Source organism: Heterocephalus glaber, unplaced genomic scaffold (assembly GCF_053883595.1).
Source record: "Heterocephalus glaber isolate CG9 unplaced genomic scaffold, H.glaber_assembly_v1.0 deba00001442, whole genome shotgun sequence".
NCBI classification, from domain to species: domain Eukaryota; kingdom Metazoa; phylum Chordata; class Mammalia; order Rodentia; family Bathyergidae; genus Heterocephalus; species Heterocephalus glaber.
The window spans coordinates 30120221-30147861 of record NW_028258296.1 but is presented as its reverse complement, the minus strand read 5'-3'; the positions used below and the strand labels follow the sequence as shown (position 1 = coordinate 30147861).

General features: G+C 38.2%; 2 protein-coding genes across 5 annotated transcripts in view; one reads left to right on the top strand and one right to left on the bottom strand.

The window, feature by feature from the left end:
* Window positions 1-9615, bottom strand: part of Tlcd4 (TLC domain containing 4) — a 106127-nt gene extending 96512 nt beyond the window's left edge. Inside the window, exon 1 of the mRNA XM_013070871.3 lies at window positions 9481-9615. The gene's annotated coding sequence lies outside the window, so the exon portion shown is untranslated. The remainder of the gene's footprint in view (window positions 1-9480) is intronic.
* Window positions 9481-27641, top strand: part of Alg14 (ALG14 UDP-N-acetylglucosaminyltransferase subunit) — a 110901-nt gene continuing 92740 nt past the window's right edge. For all 4 annotated transcript variants that reach the window (XM_087213168.1, XM_004841222.3, XM_087213167.1 and 1 more), the window contains exons 1-2: window positions 9481-9669; window positions 14606-14757. In XM_087213168.1, coding sequence (XP_087069294.1) covers window positions 9534-9669; window positions 14606-14757 — 288 coding nt within the window. In that variant the 5' untranslated portion in view covers window positions 9481-9533. The remainder of the gene's footprint in view (window positions 9670-14605; window positions 14758-27641) is intronic.

The following is a 27641-nucleotide window of genomic DNA, read 5'->3' as shown; positions in this document are numbered from 1 at the left end:
CTTACACAGAGTTAAGAGTATCCAATACAATTATTTTGGTTGATTTCTTTCATCTAGATCTTTGGCCTTCTCTCGAACTTACAACCACACACTCATTCCTCAGCTATTTATGTTACTGCTATGATTTTGTTTTCCTCACTTCATTATTCCCATCTTGGAAGACCTCCTTTCCTGGCTTCTCCAGCTACAATGGTCAGATTACACCTTGTCTGAACTCAGCCTACCCTCAATATTCTACCCTGGCCCCAAGACACCTTGCTACTATAGTAAAGTTAAACCAATCCTCTCAACATCTGGTAGTAGAATTGTCATCAGAAGCAAACCAGCTGATGCATCAGTATATGTAGATAGTATGCCCGGAGAACTCAGGTTAGTAAGACTTGGGTAACAAAACAGTGACCGTTCTACACTGGAAATGATGGGGGAGTTGGGGACAAGAAGGCAGAGAAAAGAAAAAGAGAAGAAATGAAAGAGTAACTTCAGGGTATGCCAAAAATACTTCTTAGGCCATACAACATTGCTTGCTCTCTCTCTCTCTTTTTTTTGGTACCAGGGATCGAACTCGGGTCCTTGCGCTTGTGAGGCAGGTGGCGGAACCACTGAACTAGGCTGTACAATATTTTAAGTTACTTGTATTCCTGTTTGGGCTACAGAAATAGTTGAATTTTCCAATCTTATGAAGCCCCAGTTTTTTGTAAGTCCTTTATTTCCTTCCACTTCTGCTTAAAGACACATCATTTCATAAGTGAACTCATTTCTTGAAAAACCTTGCAAATGCAGCAAAAAAGAAGCAATTACTCATTTATATTGAGTTCAGCCATAGAAGGAACGCAGTTAGCCTTCCAAGTTAAGTAGGTGAAATTTTTACCAAATATTTTGCCAGTGGCGTAATAGGGACCATTTAATCTGTTTCCTCACTGTCCATTATCTGACTGCTTAGGTAATGGTATATGTTCAGGGTTTTGTTAAAAGTCTTCCATTTCCAAGTTTCAGGTTCTCTATTAGTTAGAGTAAAGGCTAAGTTACCATAATAATAAAACTCCAGAATTTGTGACATAAAGAAAACAGAAGTTTTTCTTTCTCTTTCATATAACAATGGGGCTTGGACTGGCAGGGCAGCTCTGTTCTGTGAGGTCATTCAGATTCCTTCTATCTTGTTTCTGCCCTCTCCTAGGATGTCTACCTCCTCTGTATGAGGTAGCTGTCAAAGCTGTCACAGGCATGCCCATGACAGAGAAGAAAGCAGTCCAAGGCAAGCCATCTTCCTTTATCTGAAAAGATAAGACCCAAACTGTACTCATCGCTTCTATATTCCCCTGGCAAAATTCACCCACTAATCACACCTAGCTGCAAAAAAGGATAAGAAATATAATCTTCAGATGAGTAAACAACGTGTGACCAGTAAGAAGAGCAGAATTAATCTTCTGGTGACCACTATTAGTCTGTCAAAAAAATAAGGAAAGCTACCTGAAGTTAAGAATCCTTAGAAATACAAAGACCAAAGGGATAAAAACGAGGATTTTCGTTTGTTTGCTACCAGGGATCGAACTCTGGGCTTTGCCCTTGTGAGGCAGGCGATGGAACCACTGAGCTAAATTCCCAGTCCTAAACAAGGATTTTTATTTCTTAGAAGGAAAGAGAATGACAATCTGAAAAAACATATGGCAAAATCTAACTTGTGCATACACAAACTTCCATTTTATTATTCTCAGTACTTTGGGTAATATAACTTATAAATAAAATTTTATTTTAAGGGAAATAGAAAATGAAAGACTCAAGAAGAATAACAAGCTCAAAAAATAGTGGCATGAGGAGAATCAAGAAAAAAATGGAAGACAATGTAAGAAAAAAATTCAAAAAAGTAAAGGAAATGTTCTTTGTACTTGAAACTCCAAAGGTCATTGGAAAATAATTATGGCAGAAGCCAGATTTCAGTGAATTGAGAAGTGAGAAAGAGCAAGAAAAAGTGAAACAGGAAGTATAGACTAGCCTTTTTAAAGAACATTAGCTTTCAATGAAAGAAAAAAATAAGAAGATAATTAGTTGTTAGTCCACTTGCATGTGAACTAAAATGAGTATTACCCTCATGAGGCTAAATTGGGGAAGCGAATTCTAAAGACTAGAGCAGTTCCGTTCTAGCTGCATGTATACAATGTATACAATGTATACAATGTGTATGTTCCGCAGCTGCAAGAACCTAGTGCTCTGCATCGGAGGCTGGGAAAATTTCCCTGAGGTTGTTCAGAACTTCACTTGGATGTGGTGACTAAATGAGGTCCTGGGGCCTCCATCTGCACCCTCATGGTAACTATCACTGCTGCATGAGATAGATGGTTTGTCCTTGGAAAGTCAGGGGATCCAAGCTCAGTGTAGAAAGAAGGAAGGAGCAGAATTACCTTAGTCACAGCTACAGTGTGGGAGAAGTCCTACCCTATTAGAAAATCAAGTAGGAAGGACTGCAATAAATGATTAAGTCTGAAAGGAGAAAAGGGATATGAATCAGCAATAGTAAAACGTACCAACTTCAAGCACCTTTGTCTGGAAGACTAAACTGGATGTGTGACTGCCTTTCATTCAAAACTTCCATCAGAAGAGACATGGAGTCAACAGATTCTAACTACAATTGTGCTACTACTTCAAAGTGGCAGAGAAAGAATCTCTTGTTCTTACACGATAAGCCAAAATTCCTATAAGAAAAATATCATTTCATAGAGAAAGGATTAGATTATGTTGTCTTTTTTGTTGTTGTTGTTGTTCCGGGGATCTACCTCGGGACCTTGTGCTTTTGAGGCACTGGCACCACTGAGCTAAATCCCCAGCCCAGATTATGTTGTGTTTGAGGAGACTGAATGTTTCTCACTGCAATTGTGCTTACACTCTAGGCAGTTTAGCTTGCATTGGTAGGAGGACTGAACTGCCTTGGGTGATTTAGCTTTAACCTGATTCATGAGACTTGGGCCCATCCTCTTCTGGACACACACACACACACACACACACACACACACACACACACACACACACACATGAATACTCATTCAGAAGAAGTCTGAGACATTATGATACAGTATAACAGACCAAAGGGATGAAACGTGTCTAGTAGAAAGTGGTCAAGAAATTCTGAAGGAGGTAAACAGGGCCACCAGATCAAGAAGTTTGGAAGAAAGAAAAGCGAAGAGGTATTGGGAGAGGGATAAAGTGAATGTTCTATTTGTGATGCTTAAATCTGGAAGGTCCCTCTCTTGGGTGGTTTGTCAGCCCTTTTTGGAGAGATCACTGAAAAACCATGGTTAAGGATGACCACTTCTCAACATCTGAAATATAACTTTGCTCTGTGCTCAGTTCCATGACATAGTCCAGTTGCATAAAAATAGAACTGGTGGTAGAAAAGTACTCTGATAAAAGGAGAAAAGGTGTGGTTAAAAACTGTGGGGCTATTTTAATGTGGTTAGGCTGTATAGTTTAAAGGAGTTATGCTGAATCAGACAGATTGAGGAAGAGTTTTATTGATTTTGCTTCTATTTTTTAATGGGAAAGACTTCAGCTTGTTTTACAGGGTAAAAGTAAAGGCATAGTGAGAATTAGTGATTCAAGATTGAGGCTGGGGAAATTGAGATGGAGGAAAGAGAAATTTGGAGATTCTTTTAAATTTTAAATTAAGACATTCTTGTTTCACAGTTCTATAAGCAAATATTATAAAGTGTTAAAGCTTTTCCAGGTTTATGTTGTCTTTTAATTTATTCAACACAAATAAAATCAGCAAAGATCCCACTTGAGTCCTGGTGTGGAAAAGAAGAGAATCTTAACTTTGGAAAATAATTGAGTCACTTAAGATGTATATTTTTTTAAACCTCTGCCTGTAAATTAAACAGCCTGTTTTGAAACAATTTGAGAAGCAATTTGCAATAAGTATGGCACCTGATGTTGATAAACAGGATATTAAATATGTCATGGAGATGCTAAAAAGAAATCAGGTTAAGTCTAGGGCACAGCACGAGCTGTCTTATCTATATTGTGAGGTATATTCATTGTTTATTTACACAGCTTCCAAGGGAAAACATCACTAAAGTAGTACACTTGTAAATTTCCTTTTTTCGTCCCTTTTTTCTTTCTGTAAAAGATTTTTGCATTAAGTATCTTCCCCTAGTATCACTATATTTTGAAGCCACTAGATGGCTACAACAAATCCACAGGAAGTCAAATCAAAACACCAGCAGTATTAATTTAGCATGGTAAAGTCTCCTTCCTCACCTACAAAACGGGTGTAACGATAGTACTTAAATTCCTAAAATGGTTGTTAGAGGTAGTTAAGAAAGTATGCACATGCTTACTAAATGGTAGTGTGTTTTACTATATATATGAATTTCACAGAAGGTTTGCTATGCTTTTCTTTATGTAAAGTTGAGGAATAACAAACAGCCAAATAAAAAGGAAGACACAATATGTGAGTTCCCATGATGGACAAACACCTTGGTGGTAAGCAAAAAGAATTTAAGAAAGATATAGAGAGAGGGCAGTATATACAAGGAAAAAAGTAAAAATCAATGTAGATGCCAGGCAGAGGCTTTGAGGGGAAATAAGGATTGAGATGATGAGGAAATTAATTCAATGGTTTTCAGAGACAAGCAGTATTTAGTGCAGAATATTGCTTCTTACTTTATCTGGTAACTGTGAGAACTAAAGTTATTCTTGTGATTGTGATTAATAAATAGTGTATGTGGTATGATACTTCCCATTACAGTCTGGGATTTTTGTTTGTTTGTTTTTGGTTTTGGTTTTTTTGGGGGGGACCGGGGATTGAACTCGGGACCTTGCACTTGTGAGGCAGGCAGCGGAACCACTGAGTAGATCTCCGGCTCAGTCTGGGATTTTTTTTGTGGTATTGAGGATCAAACCTAGGGCCTTGCAAATGCTAGGAAAGCATGGGAATGTATTTTTAATTAAGGCTTTAATGTTTTGTTAATTTTTGAACTCATAAGACATTTTGGCTGTACATTTGAGATAAATGAACATAAAGTGAGAGGGAATAAAATTATGGTATCTTAATAATGTATAGATTCACCTTAAATAAGGCTTGAATCAAGGTTTTTATACAAATATAATATAGAAATATAGTATATTTTTAGTGTATTGGAAAATTAGAAAAAAATAAAAGCAATTCTTTCTTGGAATGCTTGAAAATGATTTTTAAAATATTTCTCCAATTTAATTTTATAAATGAAAAGTGAGACATGGTAAATAATACCATATTTCTATATTGCTCTATTTAATATACATATATATGTATATATCTGGTGTAAATATTCAACAAGTAGTTTTAATGATACTGTAGATGATAAAATTGTGGACAACAGAGTCTGACTAAGATTGAGTCCCGATTCTACCAATCCCTGGCTTTGTGACCCAGAACAAATGGCATGATATTTTTATACCTAAATGTCCTCATTTATAAAATGAGAATTATAATAGTGTCTATCTCATTGCCTGTTATAAGAATCAGTTAATTCATTTCCTAAGTGCTTGGCATATAGTAAGCACACAACGAATGCCAGCTATTAGAAATATTAAATATTTACCTTAGCTTCAAGGGTTAGCATTCAAGGAGGCCCAGGGTAGTGGCTTTATCCAGCAAAGCTTGTGACTCAAACAGTCACAAGAAAGTCTTGGCTATAACAAAGATGATTTCAGTTGTATTGGAACAATTTCTGTCACTCATCCTTCCCAGCTTCCCAGAAGATCATTAATGGTAAGGTATGTGACCACTGGTCCCGGTGGTCACATGCTCCCAGTTCTGTCTGACCAAGACTAGGAACTCCCAGCTTTATCCTGCCTTGTCATGGGCAGGCACAATACTGACCCAAATGGTCTCCCCGGCTCTTGCAGAAAAGCTTCAGTCTTCTTTGTCCATACTCTTCTATCCTTATTATAGGACTGACAGTTGAACGCTGATGGGAAGGGGCCTAGGTGTCAGGATCCCTGGAAGCCCATGGGTTGGATGGCTTCTCTCTAGCCTCCCCCCGACCTCGTCTAGAGGCCTGTGCCTCACACAGTCAGACTCATTGATAAGTCACTGCTTGGATGCTGTTACTACTTTACCACACTCTACTCTCAAGGCCTCACCTGGTGTACAGCACATAATAGGCACTATAGATCTGAACTAAAATAAGTAAAATAACTTGAGAGCCTGGTAGCATCCCTATGTACTTCAATCCCCAGTAGTCTCCCAGATCATCCATTATCATGCTGATTCTTATCTCCATAGTTCCTTATAGGTCCCCCAGTCTGACTCAACCCCTATTCCTTATCACATTTCAAACCCTTTCACTGCACCCTCTGCGTCTCCTGACATGTAACCTGCAAGTTTTCCCTTACCTCTCTTTGTCTCCTCTATTTTCCCACTTAAGACGAAGCCCAGCTCTCCCACGCTTCCCCAGTATATCTCTTGAATAGAGGCCATTTGTTTCTCACAGTTCAACAGGAAGTGGAGGGGAGCCCTCTTGCTCCCTGTTGCGACTTCCACATGTCTTCTCCTTCTTTCAGAAACTCCACTTCCTCTGAAATTCTTGTTGTGTAATTGTATTATTCAGTGTCCTCAAAAAGGATACTGATGGTATACTTGGATTAGGTTTATTTCCGGATGATTAAATGTAGGGATTTTTTTTACAAAAGTGTGAATGAAGTAGAGGAAGGGATAGTGAGAGCAGTCAGTAACCCAGAGCTTGTAACAGTGGAGCTGGTACCACCCATGAGCTGAAAGGAATAGAAGAACCCAATGCTGTGACCTAGTGTAAAGAGATATGTAGAGAGACAGTCATAAAAAGAGCAAAGACCTTCCGTTCAGGGACACAGCTTTCTCTCCATCTGATTTTCTGCTAAAGATCCCCATTAACCAAACCCAACCAGAATCAGAGAGCAAGGAAACCTGTTGATTTAGCTAAAACTTGCTGATTTGAGCTAACATGGCACTGTGTGGGGTACAGAGGGATGGAGAATAAATCTGGTAGGACAAGTCGAAGATTTCCAGCTCATATTCAGTGCCCTTCTTGGTTGCTATCATCTTTCAAACTCTTATGTCTTCAAAGGCTTTAGCTCTAGCTCTTTATCTTCTTCTCTACTACTCAGTGACTTCAGCATCATGAGTGGCCCCCACTTACCATTACAGCTTCCTGACTGCTTGATTATCTACACATTCTGTGACAGCTCAGGCTCAGCCCACCCAATAGATATTTTTCTTCACGAATTTTTAACTGTTCCTGTTCGTGCCTGCTACCTGTCTCCTCCCTGCAGTCTCAACTTCATTGACATGAAAACTGAGCAGTTTTACTTTCTCATTCATTCAGGATAACTCAACAATAACTCAAAACAATGTCTGCTACTTCACTGTCTTTGATTCTCTGCACTAAATTCCCAAATGTTCAATTTCTCCATTCATCCCAGCTGCTTGCCAAATGTGGCCAAACTGATTTTTCCTACAGATAAAAGGTAATTACAGTAGTTAGGAGATGGTGTAATGTGAGGTAGAAGGTATACTGTCAGTATTGTCTTCCTTATTATGGATGTTGGAGCCTAGCTCCAAATAATAATTATATGCCTGACATCTACATTGTAAGTATCAGTTTACAAAGACACATCATCCATCTTCTTCACAGAAATACAGAGGTAACTGGTATTGCCTGCCTATCTCACAGCCCTCCCTCCTTTAGATTCCTCCTCTCCAAAGGAATGCCCATTTTGTTCAGTGCCCACCCTCCACCCAATGATCATATACTACTGCAGAATTATATATCACCTTCCATTCCTACTAGCAGCAGTTTGGGGGTCTCTTTCCTTTTATGTATGGGCAAGTCGTGTAAAAACAGTTTAAAGGAGTGAAAGTCAGCTGTGAGGGATTCTGGCAAAGGTTTCCTTGTTCTTAAAAAAAAAAATCTCAGTGAGAAAAATAACTTTCTTTTGGGGTTTAGAGATTGCTTACTGTGGATGCAATATCTGGAACAACAAACATCTTTTAAGTATTGGGGGAGAAGGTCTTAGGATGGAGTCATTTCTTGGAATACCAAGACAGCAGAAAAAAGACAATACACTATTTGCAACATTCTTGAGCTATTTTTCATCTTATACCATAGGCCTACCTCTGGACTTCCAACTATACATTTGTAAGTCCAGAGGACTTTGATTTCATAAAAATTTGAGAAACACTGATTTCTAAATCCACAATATAAACTTTCTCCACCACTTATTCACTAAGTAACCTTATGCAAAATATTTAACTTTTATGGGATTAAATTCTTTATAAAGAGCGGACTAATATCACCTTAATGACCTTATTGTGAGGATTTAGGGTTAAGAGGGTTTGAGCTCATACAGAAAGTGTCTGGACATCTATGAGCCAGAAAAGGATATATCTATGAAGCCTCCCAAATTTGCCCACAAGAATTGATTCACTGGTTTAATAAGCTGATCCAGGCACATTTTCTGAGATTCTGATTTAGTAGCTCCTTGGGGTCTCTAGTAGTCGAGACTTTCAATAACATACTCTAGGATCCAGGTAACTATGACCACCAGGCAAGTCTGAATTTAGCAAAGGAATACACAACGTACTACTACTCCTATACTGCAGGTGTTAGGATTTCTGGTCTCTAACGGTAGATCTGACACTGTTTCTTTCACTTGAGCAAGTTGTTGCACCTTTCTAGACATGTGCAGTCATCGGTATACTTGTCCTAGCTAACCTCTAAGTTTATGGGGGTCCAAAGGCACGTTTATTTAGTATATAGGGGCATCGCTAATATTTTTTTACGTTGCTGTAATGTTGATAAAGTACAGATTAAAATATGTAAAACGGATTGGAGGAGGTGTTGGCAGATCATTATTTTGGCTGAGCCCATGAAGAACCAGCTGGAAATGCTCTCAAGAACGTGGCATAACCTGAGGTGATCATGCTCAATTACTCGCCTCACACTGAGCAAGGTCTGTGAAAATATCTAGAAAACACGAGTGATGGGAAAAAGTAGGTTTACATAAGGGCCCTAAAATCAACATGTTCAGTAAAGTCTCTACAGGACAGGGGTTGGGAACACGGAAAAGAGAAAGTAGGGTAGGAGGAGGGACAGGGAAAGGGAGGGGGAGAAGAAAGGAAAGGGAGGGATAGGAGGGGAGGAGAAGGAAAAGAGCGACATTTGCCTTGGTCTCAGACCAAAGTTGGTAGGTAGAGCTGGAACACCTTCTAACTTGGGAGCTTCGGGGCTTTTCGGGAGCACAGGTAGCCTGACCTCGTCACCAGCGAAAAATCAAACTTATCCAGCGTTTACAGCTTCCCAGATTTCATTTTATGCCTGGGCAGCAGCGGGGCAAAACCCAACCCTGAAGCTACAAAAGTCGCCAGACGCGCGGCTGCTCCTTGGGTCCTTAACCCCACCCAGTTTCTAGCAAGCCCCGCCCACCCAGACGTGTAGCAGGACGTTTGAGTCTTCTCCGTACCCGTACCTGTTAACTAGTACCGCTAGGTCCGGGATAGTGCGCACGCGCCTTTCTTTCACATGGCGTGTGTCCTTATTCTAGCTGCAGCTGCAGCAGCGGTGGGAGTCGTTCTAGTCTTGAGATTATGGATAGTGTTTCGGTGCCAGGATGTTACGCCCCGAGAGTCTCTCAGTCTTTTGGTAGTGGCTGGGTCCGGTAAGTATCAGGGTGGTGACGGTCGCGTTTGGGTCGGCCACTACAAACCCCAGAGTACACCGCGACGCTCTTTCTGTTCTCCTTAGCCCTTTTTGGAGCTTTGCATGCTGAGATTTGTAGTTTCCGTGCGTTACTGGAGCTGGTCAGCCCAGCGAGGGAAAAAGGCTGGTTTGCTAACGCGGCCTAGGCGCCTTTTAATGACAAGTAGTTTACATTCGTGTGTAATTAAGCCCTTCTGTAGGGTGTAGCTGTCTAACAAATAATCAGTGAACAGAGAACGCTGAAGCCTTTTGATGCTAACACGCAGTTTCCTGTTTGGCTGTTGTGCGTTATTAGTCTAAGCCTTTTGTACTTAGTTTAGGAAACGCGAATGTTACATGGTAAACGAAGCAAAGTAGAGTGTCACATTTATGAATGTACAAAGTCTACGAGGATAAAAACATTACCTACAGACCGTAGAACAACAGCAAGGTGCAGCGTATGAGCAACAAACTGGCCTATCAAGTAAACAGTTTCAGTCCACCAGCCTCTGAAGGCACTTTAAATTTTAAATGGACCATTTTGACAAAAATTAAATATGGTCATGAAAGGCTTAACTTTTGAGATATACATCCTCGTGTGAACAGCATACAGTGTACTTAAACAATCCTAGGTGATCAGCATACTGCACACTGAGGATCTCTGGTATATGTGTATATGGTTTAGTTTATTCCTAGGGCCACGGTGAACAAAACAACACAAGATTAAATTAAGGGCAACAGAAAATGATGCAATTAAGAGATATAATAAAAACGGGATTTATGAAGTTGCTGCCACCAATACAGGGCATGCTGTTTTACAATAAACTTTTTTTTTTTAATAAGGTATATACTCTAGCAATAAAGTGCGCAGTAAAGATATAAACCAGTAACATGGTCGTTTACTGTCATTATCAAGTATTATGTAATACTGTACATAATTGTATGTGCTATACTTTTATGTGATGGGTAGCATAGTAGGTTTGTTTATGTATTGCCTTGGGTTACTAAGCTATGACAGCCATGATGTCACTAGGCATCAGGAATTTTTCAGCTCTTACAATCTCATGGGAGCACTGTCATATATCATGTCCAGCATTGACCAAAATGTCACTGTGTTGCATGACTACATACACACACACACACACACACACACAGTGTGTATTTAGAAAAACCATGAGATTGTATTCAAGTGGACCAATATTTATAATATGAGCAACTGTACCACACTTCTGGTCAAGTATAAATCATTACTTTATTCACTTAACATATTTTGAGCTGTAGGAGAGGTCAGGTAGTAAGCTAAGCTCTGGAAATAACAAAACTGATAATACTTGCCATGGAGAACTGACTGTGTACCAAGCACTATGAAAAGTACACAAAGAAACACTAGTGAATGAAATAAATAGATAATATAGAAAAACTAACAGAAGACAAGACAAAATGGTACTTGCCACAATAAGTGCTAAAGTCTTGTAATTACTGTATAAGAAGTACAACTCTGCTGTGGCTATGCAGTCTTCAGGAAGGGCACTATTTTATCTAAATTGGAGACAGGAAAAGGCTAAAGGATGATGTTTCTGACTTGAACAAACAGATGAATGTTAAAGCTGTGCATTTGGTTAATATTAGATTGGTGGAGGGGCCGGGGATGTAGCTCAGCGGCACTGTGCCTGCCTGGCAAGCACAAGGTGCTGAGTTCAATCACCAGTACCGAAAAAAAAAAATTAGATTGGTGGACTAGAAACTAAAATTAGATTGAACATTGGTTGGGCAAATGGTACCCTTCTTCATTCAGAACACTCAAAGTAGGAAGGAGCCAAGGTCTTTAAAGAGTAATGCAGGTCAAAGAATGACTTATAATCAAATAAACAGTTCAGTAGTGCATGCCCAAAACTTTGGAGAAAGGAGAAAGCATTTGCAATGTTTACTCTGAAGACAAAGCAACATTCAGTCTTTAGGTACCATAAAATATTGTTACTTGACCACCTAGACTCAGAGAACATATATTAAAATTACTACTTTTCTTTGATATGCAATATGTCTCCTTAGACAAACTTTGGATTTAATATCACTCATTTCATTCAACAATAGGAGGGCCTAACTATTTTCTAAGCCCTGAAGGTAACAGCAGTAACAGAGTAAACAAAAATCCCTACCCTTATGGTGCTTGCCTTGTAGTAGGTTAGGGATGGGGAGATATAAAAGGCAAAAGAACTAGACTACATAGTATATTATATGGTGATAAATACTATGACATGGGAGGAAGGTTTGGATTTTTGAAAGACTTGTCAGGGAAAACCTCTTGGGAAGATAACAGATAGCAGGAAGGCTAGAGATGACTGGAGAAGACTAAGGGGGGAAGAAGCTGATGAGGTCTAAGAGGTAACAAAGGTCAAGGTCACATTACAGAAGCCTTTTATTCTGTGTGAGACACAAACCCATTGGAGAATTTTAAACAGAAATAATGTGATCAACTCTTAATAAGATCATACTGGATACTGTTGAGAATAGTGTAAAGGAGAAGTGGGTCGGGGGAAAAGACTAAGAAGCTTTGCTCATAATCTGTGTGAAAGGTGACAGTGGCTTGGAAGAGGACAGTAGCAAAAGAGGTGGTGAATGGATGCTGGGTATATTTTAAGGTAGAACTGAGATGGTTTTATTTCCCCAAATTTATCTTAATAGAGTACAGTGGACTCGCTAAAAGAGTCCGTCCTTTTTATGACTTTATTCAGTAACAAGGTTAACTTTTCAGTGAGTGTATTCAATGAGTGTTTCCTTTAAAAAGAAAAGAAAAGAAAAAGACTGTTAAAGCAGGTATAATGAGGTTTTCACTGCAGTGGAAGATGTTTAGTTATTAGGTTTTATCCTTAATTGTTCTAGCTGTGAAAACAAGTACCTGCTTTGCAAACCATAACACATTAAATGCTAAAAATAAAAATACTAAAATGAGTATAAAGTGGATGTGTAAATTACATGCCCCAGTCAAATCATCTCTTGCTTCTTAAAAATTGTATAAAGTTAATGTGTGATTCTAATTTCTGAAATTTACACTAAATCTGTGCTACATTTCTTTATATAATTCCTTGTAGAACTTGAAAAGAAATTCTTTCTTTCTACTAACTTCTTTGGTAGTAAATTCTTAGTAATAAATTCTTACTACTAAAAATGTATTAAGAGGAAACATATCCTTAATTTGTTTGATTATCTTTCTTTGTGTTCATGGTATATTAAAAGCTCTCAGAACAGTAAAGAAAGAGAGTAGGGGAAGCTTTCTAGGTAGAGGGAACAAGACAACCAAAGGCAGGAAGAATTAACAAATAAGATGAATAGAGAATATTGAAGACATCAATCTGGCTGAAGCACAGAGTATTCTGAAATGAGACTAAAATAGATTTAAATGTAGCTCCTTCGTGAAACTAAAGTAGGTTTAAATGTAGCTCTAATTGTTTTGCTTGAAATGTATGGTAGATATTCTTTCATTTTTGTTGTTTGCATAAAGGAAACACAGCCCTCCCTCCATATCCATGAACTTTGCATCCTTGGATTCAATCAACTACAGATCCAAAATATTTGAAAAAAATTTCAAATCTGTACTGAACATGTAAACAGACTTTTCCCTAAAAACTGTATTATAACAACTATTTACATAGCATTTACCTTGTATTCGATAGTATAAGTAATCTAGCGATGATTTAAGATGTGTAGGTTATATGAAAATACATCCTTTTTTTATAAAGGACTTGAACATCTATAGATTTTGGTTTCTGTAGGGTGTCTTGGAACCAGTTCCTCACAGTTGCTGAGGGGATGTCTGTAGTTGGTGTCTTTGAAATTAAAGTATTAAATTTTTGGAGATTATATGATTTTAGAAACTGAACATATACTTGTTTGATGAAGGTGGTAAATATTTGAGGCCCTGTGGCATGCTGAGTGAGACCTGTTAGGAGCAGCAGTTACAGTGGACAAGAGAGTCTTCCTTGGGAAGACCCAAGCTCTGCTGATCATGCCTCCCTTGTCATATTACTGTACACAGAAGCCTTCAGTGACTGTCTTCATCCTACTTTCCTAGTTTTATCATAACTTCATCTTCTTCCCATTATTCTTACCACCCCATGAACATGTCTCAGGTATTGCCTTCTCAGTCCTGCCCTTGCCCAATGTCCTCCCTACTCCTCTCTGTTATCTTTGCCTTTTAAGTCATCTCAGCCTTTACCAGTGATCTTCCTTACTTTTAGAGCATTGATTTTTCATTACCATTTTCTTGTCTCCTGTATTTTAGGGGGTTTTTTTGTTTTGTTTTGTTTTTGGTATATGGGGATTGAACTCAGGACCTTGCGCTTGCGACACAGGCACGGCACCACTGAGCTAAATCCCCGGCCCTCCTGTATTTTAGTTTTACTTGCTGTCTTGTATCCTGTTTATCTTTATAAATAGATCTATCTTGCCCTTTCCCCACCAGTCTTCTTGATTACAAGAATTTTGTCTTATACTTCTTTGTGTAAGTACCTATTGCTAGTGCCAATTTATTTTTATACATGTATTATCTTTTCTTCATATAAAAGTCATATTTATATAAGAGCAAAGATTATTTTTTCAATTTTTATTTTTTATTAGTACATATTTGCAGTACATCATGATTACACTACTCAGGGAGAATTAGTACGTGCACATAACACACCCTAATTCTTTTTCTTTCCCTTCCTCTCCCCTCCCTCCCCCTTTCCTCCATCTCTTGGTCCCCTTCCCTTTTGCAGAAGATCTATCTCCCTATTGTTTCCAAATATTCTTGTGTCTTTTGAGAAATTTTTCACATTGGTGGTTCTTTCCCCCCCAGAAACATGACATTGCTATACCATGGTCAAGTGGGTGTGTCTGTTGTGGTTTCATAATCTTTGACCTTTCAATATTTTTTCCAGGTGGGCATACTACAGAGATCCTGAGGCTGCTTGGGAGCTTGTCCAGTGCTTACTCACCTAGACATTATGTCATTGCTGACACTGATAAAATGAGCGCCAATAAAATTAATTCTTTTGAGCTAGATCGAGCTGAGAGAGACCCTAGTACCACAGTAAGTGATCATTTCTATTTCTAAAAGTTACAAGTTGTACATTGAGTTTGTCTCTAGAAATAATTTTATCTCACTTCAGTGCTGTACCCATAATGGGTAGTCGGGTGTTTACTATTGATTTTTTTTTTTTTTTTTTTGCTATGGAAAGTAAAGAATTTCTTTAAAATAAATTTGCAAATTATAAAATGGTTTCCTGGGCCAGGAATTTAGCTCAGTGGTTTCACTGCCTACTGCGCAAGCGCAAGGACCCGAGTTCGATCTCTGGTACCAATAAATAAATAAATAAATAAATAAATAAATAAATAAATAAATAAATAAAATGGTTTCCTAATTTCTTGCATTTTCTTTTTTTGGAAAACGCAGTTTTTCATTGAATTCCAGCTGTGAAAATTGTTTTTATTTATAGTTATATACATAAAGCATTCAGTACATAATGCTTATTGGCTCTTCATTAAAGTTCTTTATCAATGTACTATAATTTTTGATAATTTGATTTATCTATGACTGCATCTTACTCTCCAAATAATATTTGTATCTGCCTTTAGAAGTACTTCTCTAACCCCTAGTTGCTCACCTCATTTTAGCATTTTAGTCAAAATTTGGAGTTAAAAACAAAAATTGTTTCTTTATTGATGAGGGAATCTAGAGCTGTTGCTTATGTACATTGTTGCCATCCATCTTTTTCTCTGGGATTTTCCCAGACACAGGGCTGCATTGAGTATTTCAGGGGTGGAGGGCTGAACCACTGTAGGCCAATCAGAGACTTTGCTGGACCTTTTGGACTTCAAGACGCAGAGAATGCAGTCCATCTCTCTACAGGGGCAAGCTCTTTAGAAGATAAAACTTAGGAGCTCCTAGCAGTCATGTTTTCACCTGGTAGGTAGACAGTCTATAGATAGAAGGATGGAGACACTACTTAGGAAGAATAAAATGAAAATCCAGGCGGACAGTCCTGCTTTCAGTGGTACCAGAGGCCCTGCTCCATCTGTGTTGGCTTTGACTTGGTGTTCTTCTCTTCCTTGGTGTATTGATCCGTTTTCTCATTGGAAAACAATGCTTAACATATACAACTTAAAGAAGGAGATGGTTTATTTGTCTCATGTTTCTGAAGTTTTCAGTCCATGGTCAGCTGACTCCAAAGCAGAAATATCATAGTGGAAGGGCATGGTGGAGCAAAGTGGCTCACTTCATGGTGGCTGGGAAGCAGAGCACAAGTGAAGAGATCCAGCTAGAGATATAACCTGTAAGGGCATACCCCTGCGACCTACCTCCTCCAACTCCCCACCCCCTTGTAGCACACTCAGCTGTGAGTCTCTTAATCCAGTCAAGTTGACATACTTGGCACACTTGGAAAAGAGGATCCACTAATACAGTCCCTCCCTGGCTCCCCTTTATTCCCCCGCCATCCCTGCCCACACTTCTATTTAACTTTTTTGAGTTGATTTTTGTTTGTTAACCTGATCTCTAGCTATCACACTATTAAAACGCATTCTTGGAAAACCTGTGTCAAACAAGATTGGAATATGAATCTGCATGGTATCATCCAGCTGTAGAAAAATATATGGTCTTTTTTTTCTGAGAACTTAGCCAAAAGCTTCCTTTCTGTTTTAGGGATCAATAGTGCATTAATTTCTCAGGGTTACTGTAGCAAAATACCATAAACTGGGTAGCTTAAAACCATGGAAATGTATTATCTACAATTCTGAAGGCTAGAAGCCTGAAATCAAGGTGTCAGGGGGTCATGCTTACTTGGAAGGCTCTAGAGAATTCTTCCTTGTCTCTTCCAGTGTCTGGTGGTTGCCAGAAATCCTTGACATACCTTAGCTTGCAGATGCATCACTCTGGTTTCTGCCTTCATCGTCATGTGGTCTTCTCTGTGTCTAGCACCTCCTCCCCTCCCCTCTCCTCCCCCTCCCCTCTTCTCCCAACTTTCCCCCTTCTCACCCTCTCTTCCTCTTCTGCCTTTCTTTCCTACTGGGTATTGGAACCCAGGGCTTTCACACAGAGCTTATACCCAGCCCTTTTTAACGTTGAGACAGGGTCTTGTTAGGTCAATAAGTCTCATTAAGTTGCTCAGGTGGTACTCAAACTTGTGATCCTCCTGCCTCTGCCTCCCTCAGTGCTGGGGTGCACAGAACATGCACCAAGAAGGAGCACACTATTAATGATGGTGGCATGCACATGCCTGCTGCCCTTTCTGCCTGCCACTCCTGTGTCGCCATAGTCTGTGTGTGTTTTAGCTAGGTGTTGATGGGAGGTGTGTGTGTTTGGCGGGATGGGGGGTGCTGTGAACAAAGGTAGATCCCTTCTCATTTCTCATCAAGCCCTCCTAAAGGGAGGGTCCACCTACTGGCCTTTTTCTGCACTACAGCTTAAGAAACTTGGCAACCATAGCCCCCTGCCAACCTTTTTTTGTACCTTCCATAGAGCTGGAAAAGGAAATCTTAAACAGAAGAAATAATTAGTAATCAGTGCATTTGCTGGGAAAATCCACAGAAGCTAAGAATACTGAACAATCTAGACCACTCTTCAGTGTAGTAGCTACCAGCCACGTGTGGCTATTTATATTTCAATTTAAATTAACTAAAATTAAATACAATTCAAAATTAGTAGTGTCAGTCATGGTAACACTCCTGATGTTCAGTAGCCACATGTGTCTAATAGCTACCATATCGTACATTATCGAATAGAACCTTTTTATCATTACAAAAAAGTATGTCAGATGGCACTAGACTTTCATTTATAAACTGAAAATGAAACGTTACTGGACATGAGAATCAACCGGCTCAAAGCAAAATGCCTCTGCCAAAATAGTTAAATTAAAAAACATAAAGTAACTTTTTTTAAAGATGGGGTCTCACTATGCATCCCAGGTTAGTCTTGTACTTGCTGTGTATCCCACGCTGGCCTCGAACCCTCAATCCTCTTGCCTCAGCCTCCCAAGTGCTAGGATTACAAGTGTGTACCACCATGCCTAGCTCACAAAATAACTTTTTAAATGTTATGTTATCATTGTAATTTAAGGAGATAATTCCATTAAATAACAAGTCTATTTTACAAAAGAAGCAATCTCAAAACAAAAGATTTTTTAGAAATTAAAACAAAAAGATTATCAATTAAAAATTCCAAGTTAGTAATTACCAGGTTAAATATAGCTAAAAACCTTATTTGTGGATCAGAAATGATTATAAAGGAATTCTTGGGGCAAAAAGGTAAAGAATGAGGGAGAAGAATGAAGTATCAGAAATGAGAAAAAAAGAGAAGGAAAAAGAGTTTAGAGTAGATTTTCATTACCTGTCTATCTCAAGAATCTTTAATATAATTAAATTTTAGGATGACATCAATAATTATGTAATCTTAACTCACCACTGTTTCTTGTGTGCCATGTCTTCTTTTAAATTCACCTTATACTTGGCTCAAGTACTTCTTTGAATATTTTTTACTAGAAAGGTTACAAGGTCATTGTGTTTCCAGGGTCTTTCCATTACGAGAATATCTTTGTTGTAACATACCCCAAACGTTGTTTGGCTTGGTGTACAATTCTAATTTTAATGACACAATTTTTTTCCTCAGAAGTTTGAAAATACAGTACTGTCCCATTCTCTGCTAAGCAGTTAAATGTTCCAGAAGAGATTTTTCACCCCAGTTTTATTCTCTTCCTTAGAATTTAAATTTAACCGGGTCATATTTACCTGTCTGTTTTTTCATTATTTCTTTCTGTATTTCAGTGAACTGTAAGATCTTTCTTCAGTTTAGGACCATTTTATTCTATTTTTTTCTATTTGTCTCTTCTGTATATCAATCCTTTGTCATAGATTACAAAGCTATATGTACATACACATATAGCTCTCGCTCTCAAGAGATATATATATATATATATATATAATTTTTCCTGCTTATTCTTTTATTGTTTTATGATGATTAGCAGATTTAGATTTTTAGCTTTTATATTTTGTTTTAATGTTTATATTTTCCTTTAGGGGTCCAAATTTATACTTTCCCCTAGGACTTCAAGGTCAGAGTTTTAAGGTTTTCCTTTCCATATTAGTATTTAATCCATCTGAAATGGATTTTTTGTATAATGTTTGAAAGAGATCTGTTTTCCATGTGCTAGAACAGCTATCCTAGCCCAGTACCATTTATTAAAGTCTTCTCCCCACTGATTTTCAGTGTCACCACCATTACATCAGCTTCCTTTGTGTAGAGAGGTCTGTTTGTTAGCTCTCTATTCTGTTCCCTGGTTCATTTCTCTATACTGAACTAATATCTAATGCCTTATTCTTCAGAGGTGTTCTAATTGTTCTCCCCTCCCCGAGGATAAACCCAGGGGCACTCCACCACCGAGCTATTTTCCGTGCCGTTTTTATTTTGAGACAAGGTCATGCTAAGTTGCCCAGGCTGGTTTCAAACTTGAAATCCTCCTGCCTTCTGAGTAGTTGAAATTACAGGCATGTGCTACACTCCAGACTTAACTTTCTTTTTGACATAGGTTTTAAAATGAGCTTTGACAAGTTCAGTAAGAGCGTTGGCATTTTTATTTGAATTATATTGAATACATCAGTTTGGAAAGAACTTGCCTCTTTGGATCATATCTTCCTATCTTGAAACATCTATCCTTTATGTGGCTGTCCCTTAAAATTTTGCTTTAACATTTTTTAATTATTTGCAGATTTTGTCTATCTTCAGTCTTGTATATATTTTGTTGTGTTTATTTTTAGATATATTTTTATTACTATTATGATAAATCTTTAATGACATTTCCTGTGTTATGGTATTCAGAAATACAATTGATTTTTTTTTTTTTTGGTACCTGGGATCGAACTCGGGTCCTTGCGCTTGCGAGGCAGGCGGCAGAACCACTGAGCTAAATCCCCAGCCTACAATTGATTTTTTATACAGCCATTTTATCAAGAAGTACCTTGCTACAATCTAATTAATTCTGACAATGTTTATAAATTTTTGTCATCTATGATGATAAACTCATCTACAAATAGAAACTATTCCAATTCTCTCTCTTTGTACCATTTCTTTTTTATCTTGTTATAAATACAGAACACTGACAAATAGAAGCAGTTTATTGTTCATCCTTTTATTCTTTGTGATTTTAAAAATATTCCAAGAGGGTTTTTTTTGCAGAGGGTACCAGGGATTGAACTCAGGACCTTCAGCTTGAGAGGCAGGTGACAGAACCACTGAGCTAAATCTCGGGCCCTCTTTTTTTCCTCTTTAATTATTGGTATGTGTTTGTGGCACAGGGGGATTGTTTTTAACTTTTTTATTTTGAGACAGGATCTTAGTTGCCCAAGCTGGGCTCAGACTTGCAGGCCTTCTGCCTCAGGTGTTCAGAATGCTGAGTTATAAGTGTGTACAACCATATCCAGCTGGTCATTAATTTTTATCAAATGCCTTTTCTGCACCCGAGATGTTAGTATGATTTTCTAATTTCATCTATTTATGTGGAAAGTTAGCATGGTATGAACTATTCTTGAGTTCCTAGAATAAACCCAGTTTGTTCATGGTGCTTTATATTTTAATATATTATTAGACTTGACTTGTAAACATATGGTTTATAATTTTTTACTTATGTTTGTGAGCAAGATTGTCCTGTACTCTTCTTTAGTTTTGGTCTTGAGATTACACTCAAGACCATGCATTGTGGATTGTACATAACTTTTTTGTTCTCAGTAGGAATTTGTCTAAGAATGGAATTTTTTAAAGGTTTGTTAAGTTTGTTTATAAAATCACTTGGATTTAATGTGTTCTTTGTGTTATGATTATGGGACTTTAAGACTTTCTTCTTCGGGCTTTCTATTTTTTTTTCCCTATGTTGTTGAGATATTTTTCTAAAATGTGTTCATTTTATGTAAATTTGCAAACATTTTAGCATAATTATTTTCATAATATTCTGTTAGAGTTTTTGTAATCTGTGTTATAGCTGTACAGACTCTTTCCTAATTTTGCTTAGGTGAAGCCAGACATGTAGATGTTTGTACTTGAAAGAAGCGACAGGATTTCATTACTGAGTACTCAGCAATAGACAACCCAAGAGGATTAAGAACTGGACCCCAGGGCACTCTGACTTGCAAATTCAGGGGAGCTAGTATTGTCATGGGAACGCCTTGGACGGTCTGCTCTTCCTTTGTAGGCCTCTCTTCCCAAACCTGCAGGGTTGATAACCTGGCCCTAGGTCTCCAGCCTAGTAACGCTGTCTTCCCAGACCTCTGCATCACAGGCCTCCGCCTGGTCTTTTGTTTCTTGCTTCCGGCAGGTAGGCATTTCCCTTTCCTTCTTCGCAGTTCAGGTGAAATAATATTTTGTTATATTTCTTAACAACATTTTAATTTACTCATAGAAGGAAGGTTTGTAAGTTAGTTTCTGCTGCCATTCTATCAGAAGCAAAGTCAAATTCAGGTCCTAATTAAAGGCTCAGTGTACCCTCCGTATGGATGCTTGTTCTGTACTGTTTGTACAAATGACACTCCTCCCTCCTCGTTTTCCTCACGTTTTGTTTTCTGATGAAACTTGGCAACTGTAATTTCCTCGCTATCAATAATACTTCTGGGCTTATAAGCCTTGAACTATCTTGGCATAATTTAATTTTTTCGGACTTCCTAAGTGAACCAGAAAATGTAAAGCATTAACCATCATAAAGCATTAACAGTGCAGTAACTATTCTGTGTACTCGAGCAGTGTCATCCTATCACTCTGAGCACATCAGGGTCAAAAGGACTTTGATTTACATTTGGTTCCATGAGCAGCCAAAACCTACATTTTCAACATAGGCCTGATCTTCCAAAAACATAAAGAACTTCCTAGAAATCAAAAGATACAAATCACTGCATTAATAACTTAGAGTTACTCAGTAACAGGAATTTTCTGTTGTTTGGTTTATTGCTTATTCTGAATTGGAATTATTTAATAAATTGTTAAATGTTTTTGTAGTTTATAGAAAAAAATTAATGTTAGTATTTATCATGTTTTTAAGCCAAATTTTTAAACAGAAAACATTATTTTACTAATTAAATGTTAGAGATGGCCTACTTTTGTTGCAAACTCTTCATCCAAATTTCTCCTGATTCCTTTGATTCAGTTTTTTTTTAATGGTATTTAGTATCTTTTATGTGCTTTAGTTCACCCTATTTATAATTACACAAGAATAAAGAGAAATAATTATTCCTGGTATATTTTTTAACTCTACTATTTAACCTGTGTTTTTCCAAATGGTTTACATTTTTATGAGAAACATACTTCCTTTGACCAACAGCAAATGAGACTAGAAAAGTGCTAAGAGCTAACCCCCCCCCCGCAAAAAAAACCCCTTTGGCTGTGAAATTATTTACATGAAAAAATATCTTGAAATCCTTCTAAAGAAAAAGCAATTTCCACTGGGATTAGTTCTAAAGTAAAGAGTAGCTAAAGTAATATCTTCCAGTAAAAATTGGATAGTAACCTTCATAAATAGAACCAATTACCAGAGCTATATAAAGGTAAATGGTAACTCAAAGCAGAGCTTTCTTCTTGGAGAACAATTGTCTTCTCATTGGGCTGTGTTTTCCAGTCTCCCACTCTGCAAGACATGGAAAGAAATGAGGCTCAGGGCATTGCACTGTGGATTTTATTTGCCTTTGAATCTGAGCTTTGTTTCTCAGCTTTTCCCTTGACGGTCGTGACTCCTTGTAACTTCTGTCACACCGTGAGTTGGCCCTGCATATTGTGTGACTATTAACTGAGTGCTGATTTCATACAAGACACTATGCTAAGCAGATAGTTCTGTGTATGTTCACTAAATATATCCCAGCATTAACTGGCAATGTGTATTTTTCTGGTTCTTTCCTCTTTTCTATTATATCTATTTTTTTCTTTTTTGTGTGTTTGTTTCTTGTTTTTAAAACTTTAGACATAAAGAAGGATATAAAGTTAGAAGTAGATGTTCCCTGTCACCACCGCAGGCCCACTCTCCAGAGGTGACCACTGTATTGGCTCCAGTTCTCTCCTGCCAATGCTTTCTCCTTCTGGTACATGTGTGCATATTATTAGTATTATGAATTACACGTACACATGTACAAGTAATCACATAGTGTTGGAAATTTGTCGGACAGAGCAGGCTATAGCTAGTTTATAAATTATACCCTATATATTGTCTATAAAACTGTACACTTTGGGCTGAGATTATAGCTCATGGTAGGATACCATGTATGAGGTGTTGGTTCAATTCCCAGCCCTACCAAAACCAAAACAAAATACTCTGCCTTATAACTCTCCATGTTGGCATATTAGGTCTACTTTGTACCTTCTAATGATTGCCAGTAATCTCTAGCAATGATGTAACATTTCCTTGTTCTTAGTTTTTCACTAATTACTATAGAAATACATACTTATATTTTCCAAATATTCTTATAGCCTTCCAGCTTTGCTACAGTAAGTGTGGATATTACTTAGATCAGGAAAAAAATGTAAAAATCAAATAAGCCCAACTTAAATAACTTGCTAATATTAAAGGACCTGTCTGCCCCTTTTTACTGTAGAATTCTGGCAGATTGTTGAATTCCTGTTTTGTAGTAGTCATAGATATTATGAGAGTATGAATATGTGGGGTAGAGACCAATGAAATAGATATCCAAAACTATTTTTTTCTTTTTTTGGCCTCTTAGTAAAAGCCATGTCCTCAATTGATATTTTTAAATAATTTGGAATGGCAACACTGAGAGGCCTTTTATATATAGAAACCTTGTAAGTGCTGCTGTTGCTTTGGACCCTGATCTTCTCTGAATCACATTCATATTGAGGCCTCCTTACATTTAGCTTCCTGAGTCATTGCATTGCACATATAATCCATTATTCTAACATTTTCAGTGATTTCCTTAATATGAAAAAGTGTATATAGAGCCAAAAGTCAATGTCTGTTAAGAGACATTACCTCTAAAATCAAAACCAAAATAAGAATAACTGCCTCTAATCATATTATTTATTTTAACCCTTCACCTAAGATAAAATAAGAGATATAAATGCTAAAAAAGAAGAAATAGAGTCATGTATTCTATAAATAACTATATCTAGAAACAAGAAAGACAGGTAACAAGTTTAGAAAAGTCTCAGATGCAATCTAAATATGCAAAACTCAGTAACTTTCTTATATGCTAGCATTAACTATTAGAAAAAAACAATGGAAAATCATATTAAAGAGGGAAAGAATCTTTAATAAAAGGAATAATGTGGACACAATAGTGAAACCTTACTGAGAGACATTAAATATGATACAAATAAATACAGAAGCTGGGGCAGATGACAGAGGATATTGCAGTTCATATTAGAAATTTAAAAATTCATATTTTCAGTTTCTCCAAGTTTACAGTGCATCAGTGAGCAAAGCCGGTCAGAAACACTGCAGCCATCATGGTGCTTACTGAACTTGAGTTGGATGAGAAGACATATACTACACAGTGAGCAGGAAGATCCTGAGGCTCAGTGGAAGATGGTCAGGGCTGTGGGAGGCCTGTACCAGGGCTAGGTGGCGGGGAATTTTGATGGAGCAGAAGTTTCAGCTGCTCACAGGGCCCCGAAGAAGATGAGAACAGCTAGAAGAACAGCATTTCAGGTAGAGGGAACAACCTACCTGCGGAAAAGCCTGGGAGTGGGGCATTCCTGGATCTAGGGGGAATGGCAAGAGTGTCCTGGGCCTGAGGCAGAATGAGTAGAGGGAGAGAGGATGGGAGAGGAGGGTGGGAAGGGCCAGAGGAGAATTAAGAATTGAGAACTGACTACTGGGAGGTTTTGCACACAGGAGTGCCACGTCTGGCTGCTACTTCACACAGATCATTCTCATTGCAGTGTTACATACAAGCAGGGTTGAGATCAGGGAATCCAGCTGGGAGGTTGGTGCAGCAACGAAGCGGGGAATTTTGTGACTTACATTGGTAAGGATAGGAGTAGGAAGGAACCAGTTGATTCTGGATGTTTTTGTAAGTAGAGTTAATAGGATATCCTGGCAGATTGGATATGGAATTTGAAGAAAAGAATCAAACACCACTTCAAAGTTTTTACTGTGAACAATTTTAAGAATAGAGTTGCTTTGCTGTCACTGACCCTGAGAGATATCCAAGTGGAGCATGCCTTTGTGGTGTTTTATACCACCCAGACCAATCAACAGCCACTGTTGTGGCTAGAGGACCTAGAAACTCCTGGGACTCAAAGGGACTTCCCAGGCTCTCCTTGTACTGATTCAAAACGTGCTTAAATCCAGCACATTTGTTTTCTCTCACTCTCCTTCTTCTCCATTCCCCCTTTCTTTCTCCTCCATCTCACTTTCCCTTTCTTCTCACCCCAGATAAGTCCAGAACTGGTCCTGGAAAGTCTCTTAGTGTGTTGAATTTCTGCTGTTCTACTGTACTTTTCCTTAGCAGCCTTCCTAGTCCATGTCGATGTCATCCCTTTATGTTACCACTAGGTGGCAGCACACTGCTGAACGTTGAGTTTTAGACTCAGTAGAGGCAGTTGAGAATTGAACTTCAGAATGGCAGATAGCGGGAGATTTCTAGTGTCACAGATTAAAGGGAGGGGAATGGAGAAAGATTTCTCCATTTCTCTTCTGGAAGACATCATGTGTTATTGTTAGGCTTTTCTTTTCTTGAATTTGGAAAGGCTTTTGTATATTGGAGTAGTTTTTCCACCTGGAGAAAGTTTTGTTGCTTGTTTGTTTTTGCAGTACTTGGCGCTGATCCCAGGGCTTTGCACATTCTAGATAAGGACTTTACCACTGAGCTATAGCCTGGCTTTTTAATTATTATTTTATTTTGAGACTGAGTCTCTGAGTTGTCTGGGCTGATCTTGAATTTGTGATCCTCCTGCTTCAGCCTCCCAAGTAGATGGGATCGCAGATGTGAATCACTATACCCAGTGAAAAAGTTCTAATTTAAAGGCTTTCTTCACCAAATAGCCTACTGAGGTTGTGGTACTGGTATTTTGTTTCAGATACTGTTCTTTGTCTGAGATAGGTTGTCAGCTCATCCCAAAGTAAAATCCTTCTTAAAAACCAAAAGTGGACACTGATTGGGCAATTTATGCATACAAATTTATATTGAGTTTTATGAAGAATACAAGTATGGAAAGAAAGTGCTTCTTTGCCTCAAGAAGTTTTTGATGCAGTTGGAGAGGAAAGGACAGAAAACACTGGAAACCCTAAGCCTTAGTTGATAAGAACACCACTGAGCAGTGCTAATGCTCTTGAATAAAAGATATTACAGGTGTTTAGATACCTCTGAAGCCCAGCTTACAGGATGGGGCTAAAAACAGCTCTCTTAGTTGAAGTTCACCTACAGAGCAGTTAGTCACTCAGCCTCTGTGCCCCTGCACAGTAGAAAACCAGAGCTTTAACCCTGGAGAGGTTGAATTGAGTAGGTTTTGCCTTTGGAGATGCCAAGCCAAATTGAGAATGGTGTGAAATATTGTCCTGAAAATAGGCTTCAGAAGAGTGAATACCTACTCTGTCCTCCCAAGATGTATCAGTACTTGGGTTCATTTCTGTATCAGTTTCCAGAATGCTATATTTATATCCTCCAGGCAGGAAGTTGCAGATTAGTTTTGAAGAAACTGACTTGCCAAAGAGAACAGAACAATGGATTCTAACACATAGGTCCTGACTATTTTTTACTCTTTAAGAAGCCCTACCCAGTAACATAGAGCTTCCAGTCTGCCCCTTAATGCCTCACTCATTAATACGAAGCAGGACTTCTCAGTCTCACCACTGTTGACATTTTGAGCCAGATAAATTTGTTGTGGGGGAATGTCCTGTGTTTTGTCAGACTTTTAGCAGCAATACTGGCCTCCACTGACTAGGTGTCAGTGCAGACCTTCCCCAGCCCCGTCACCAGCTATGACAACTCACTGTCCTCAAACCTTGCCCAGTAGGGTGGGGAGGAATCTTTTCTCCCCCCCCCCCTTAAAAATGACTGGTTTGAACCAACATCTGCAGACTGTCAGATATATGAGAATGTCTGTACTGTAGAGAAACCAAAAGTACAATCAGCAAAAGGAACTTTGAGAAAAGGAGTCAGAGAAAAGGGCAATGCAGGCTGTGTGTGTGTGAGGGGGGTGGATGCTTCAAATAGTTACTTTACAGAAATGAGAGGACAATTATAACCTTTACAAAAGAATGAGATTTTTTAAAACCCAGATACACACTGGGGTATTAAAATTTTGATTGCAGGAAAGAAAAAAGTCCATGAAGGATTGGGAAGATTACATTAAAGAACTCTGATATAAAACATAAAAGGGTAAAAACAATAGAGAAAAATAAGAAAGTTAGGCAATTAAACTGGACATTGACGTCTATTACCCAGAAAGAACAAGGAAATAGGAGAAAAGTTCAAAACAAACAAAGCAAAATGATGAACGTGGATAAATTCCCAGAACTAGAAGGACATGACCTTCAAGCTAAAACAACTATCCTTACCCCTGTTAACCTGTAGCCACAGTAAGATAAGTCATCTACAATTTCAAAACTAATGATAAAGATATCAAAAACTAAAGAAAGAGCAAGAAAAGGAGTCACATTAGGATATCCAAATGGCATTCAGAACAGTACAGCCCCAGTGGAAGTAACAACTTATTGACATGAAATATTTGTTTACTAAAGAAGTAACCAGACATCACAGTCACCGATATTTTGAGGCTAGTCTGCTTGTATTTTGGAAGCATAAACGTTTTGCTGTTATTTTAGTAAATCGGAATTCTTTCAGTTTGTTTTTGTTTGGAAGGGGGTTGCATTTTTGGTTTGTGTATGAATCACTGACAGTTTGGTGGCTTCAGGACTTTCCCAGTCAGAACCTCTGAAACTAACCTGCCAGGCTTCCATTTACTGCTGCCCACTACTTTCCACAAGGGGGGGT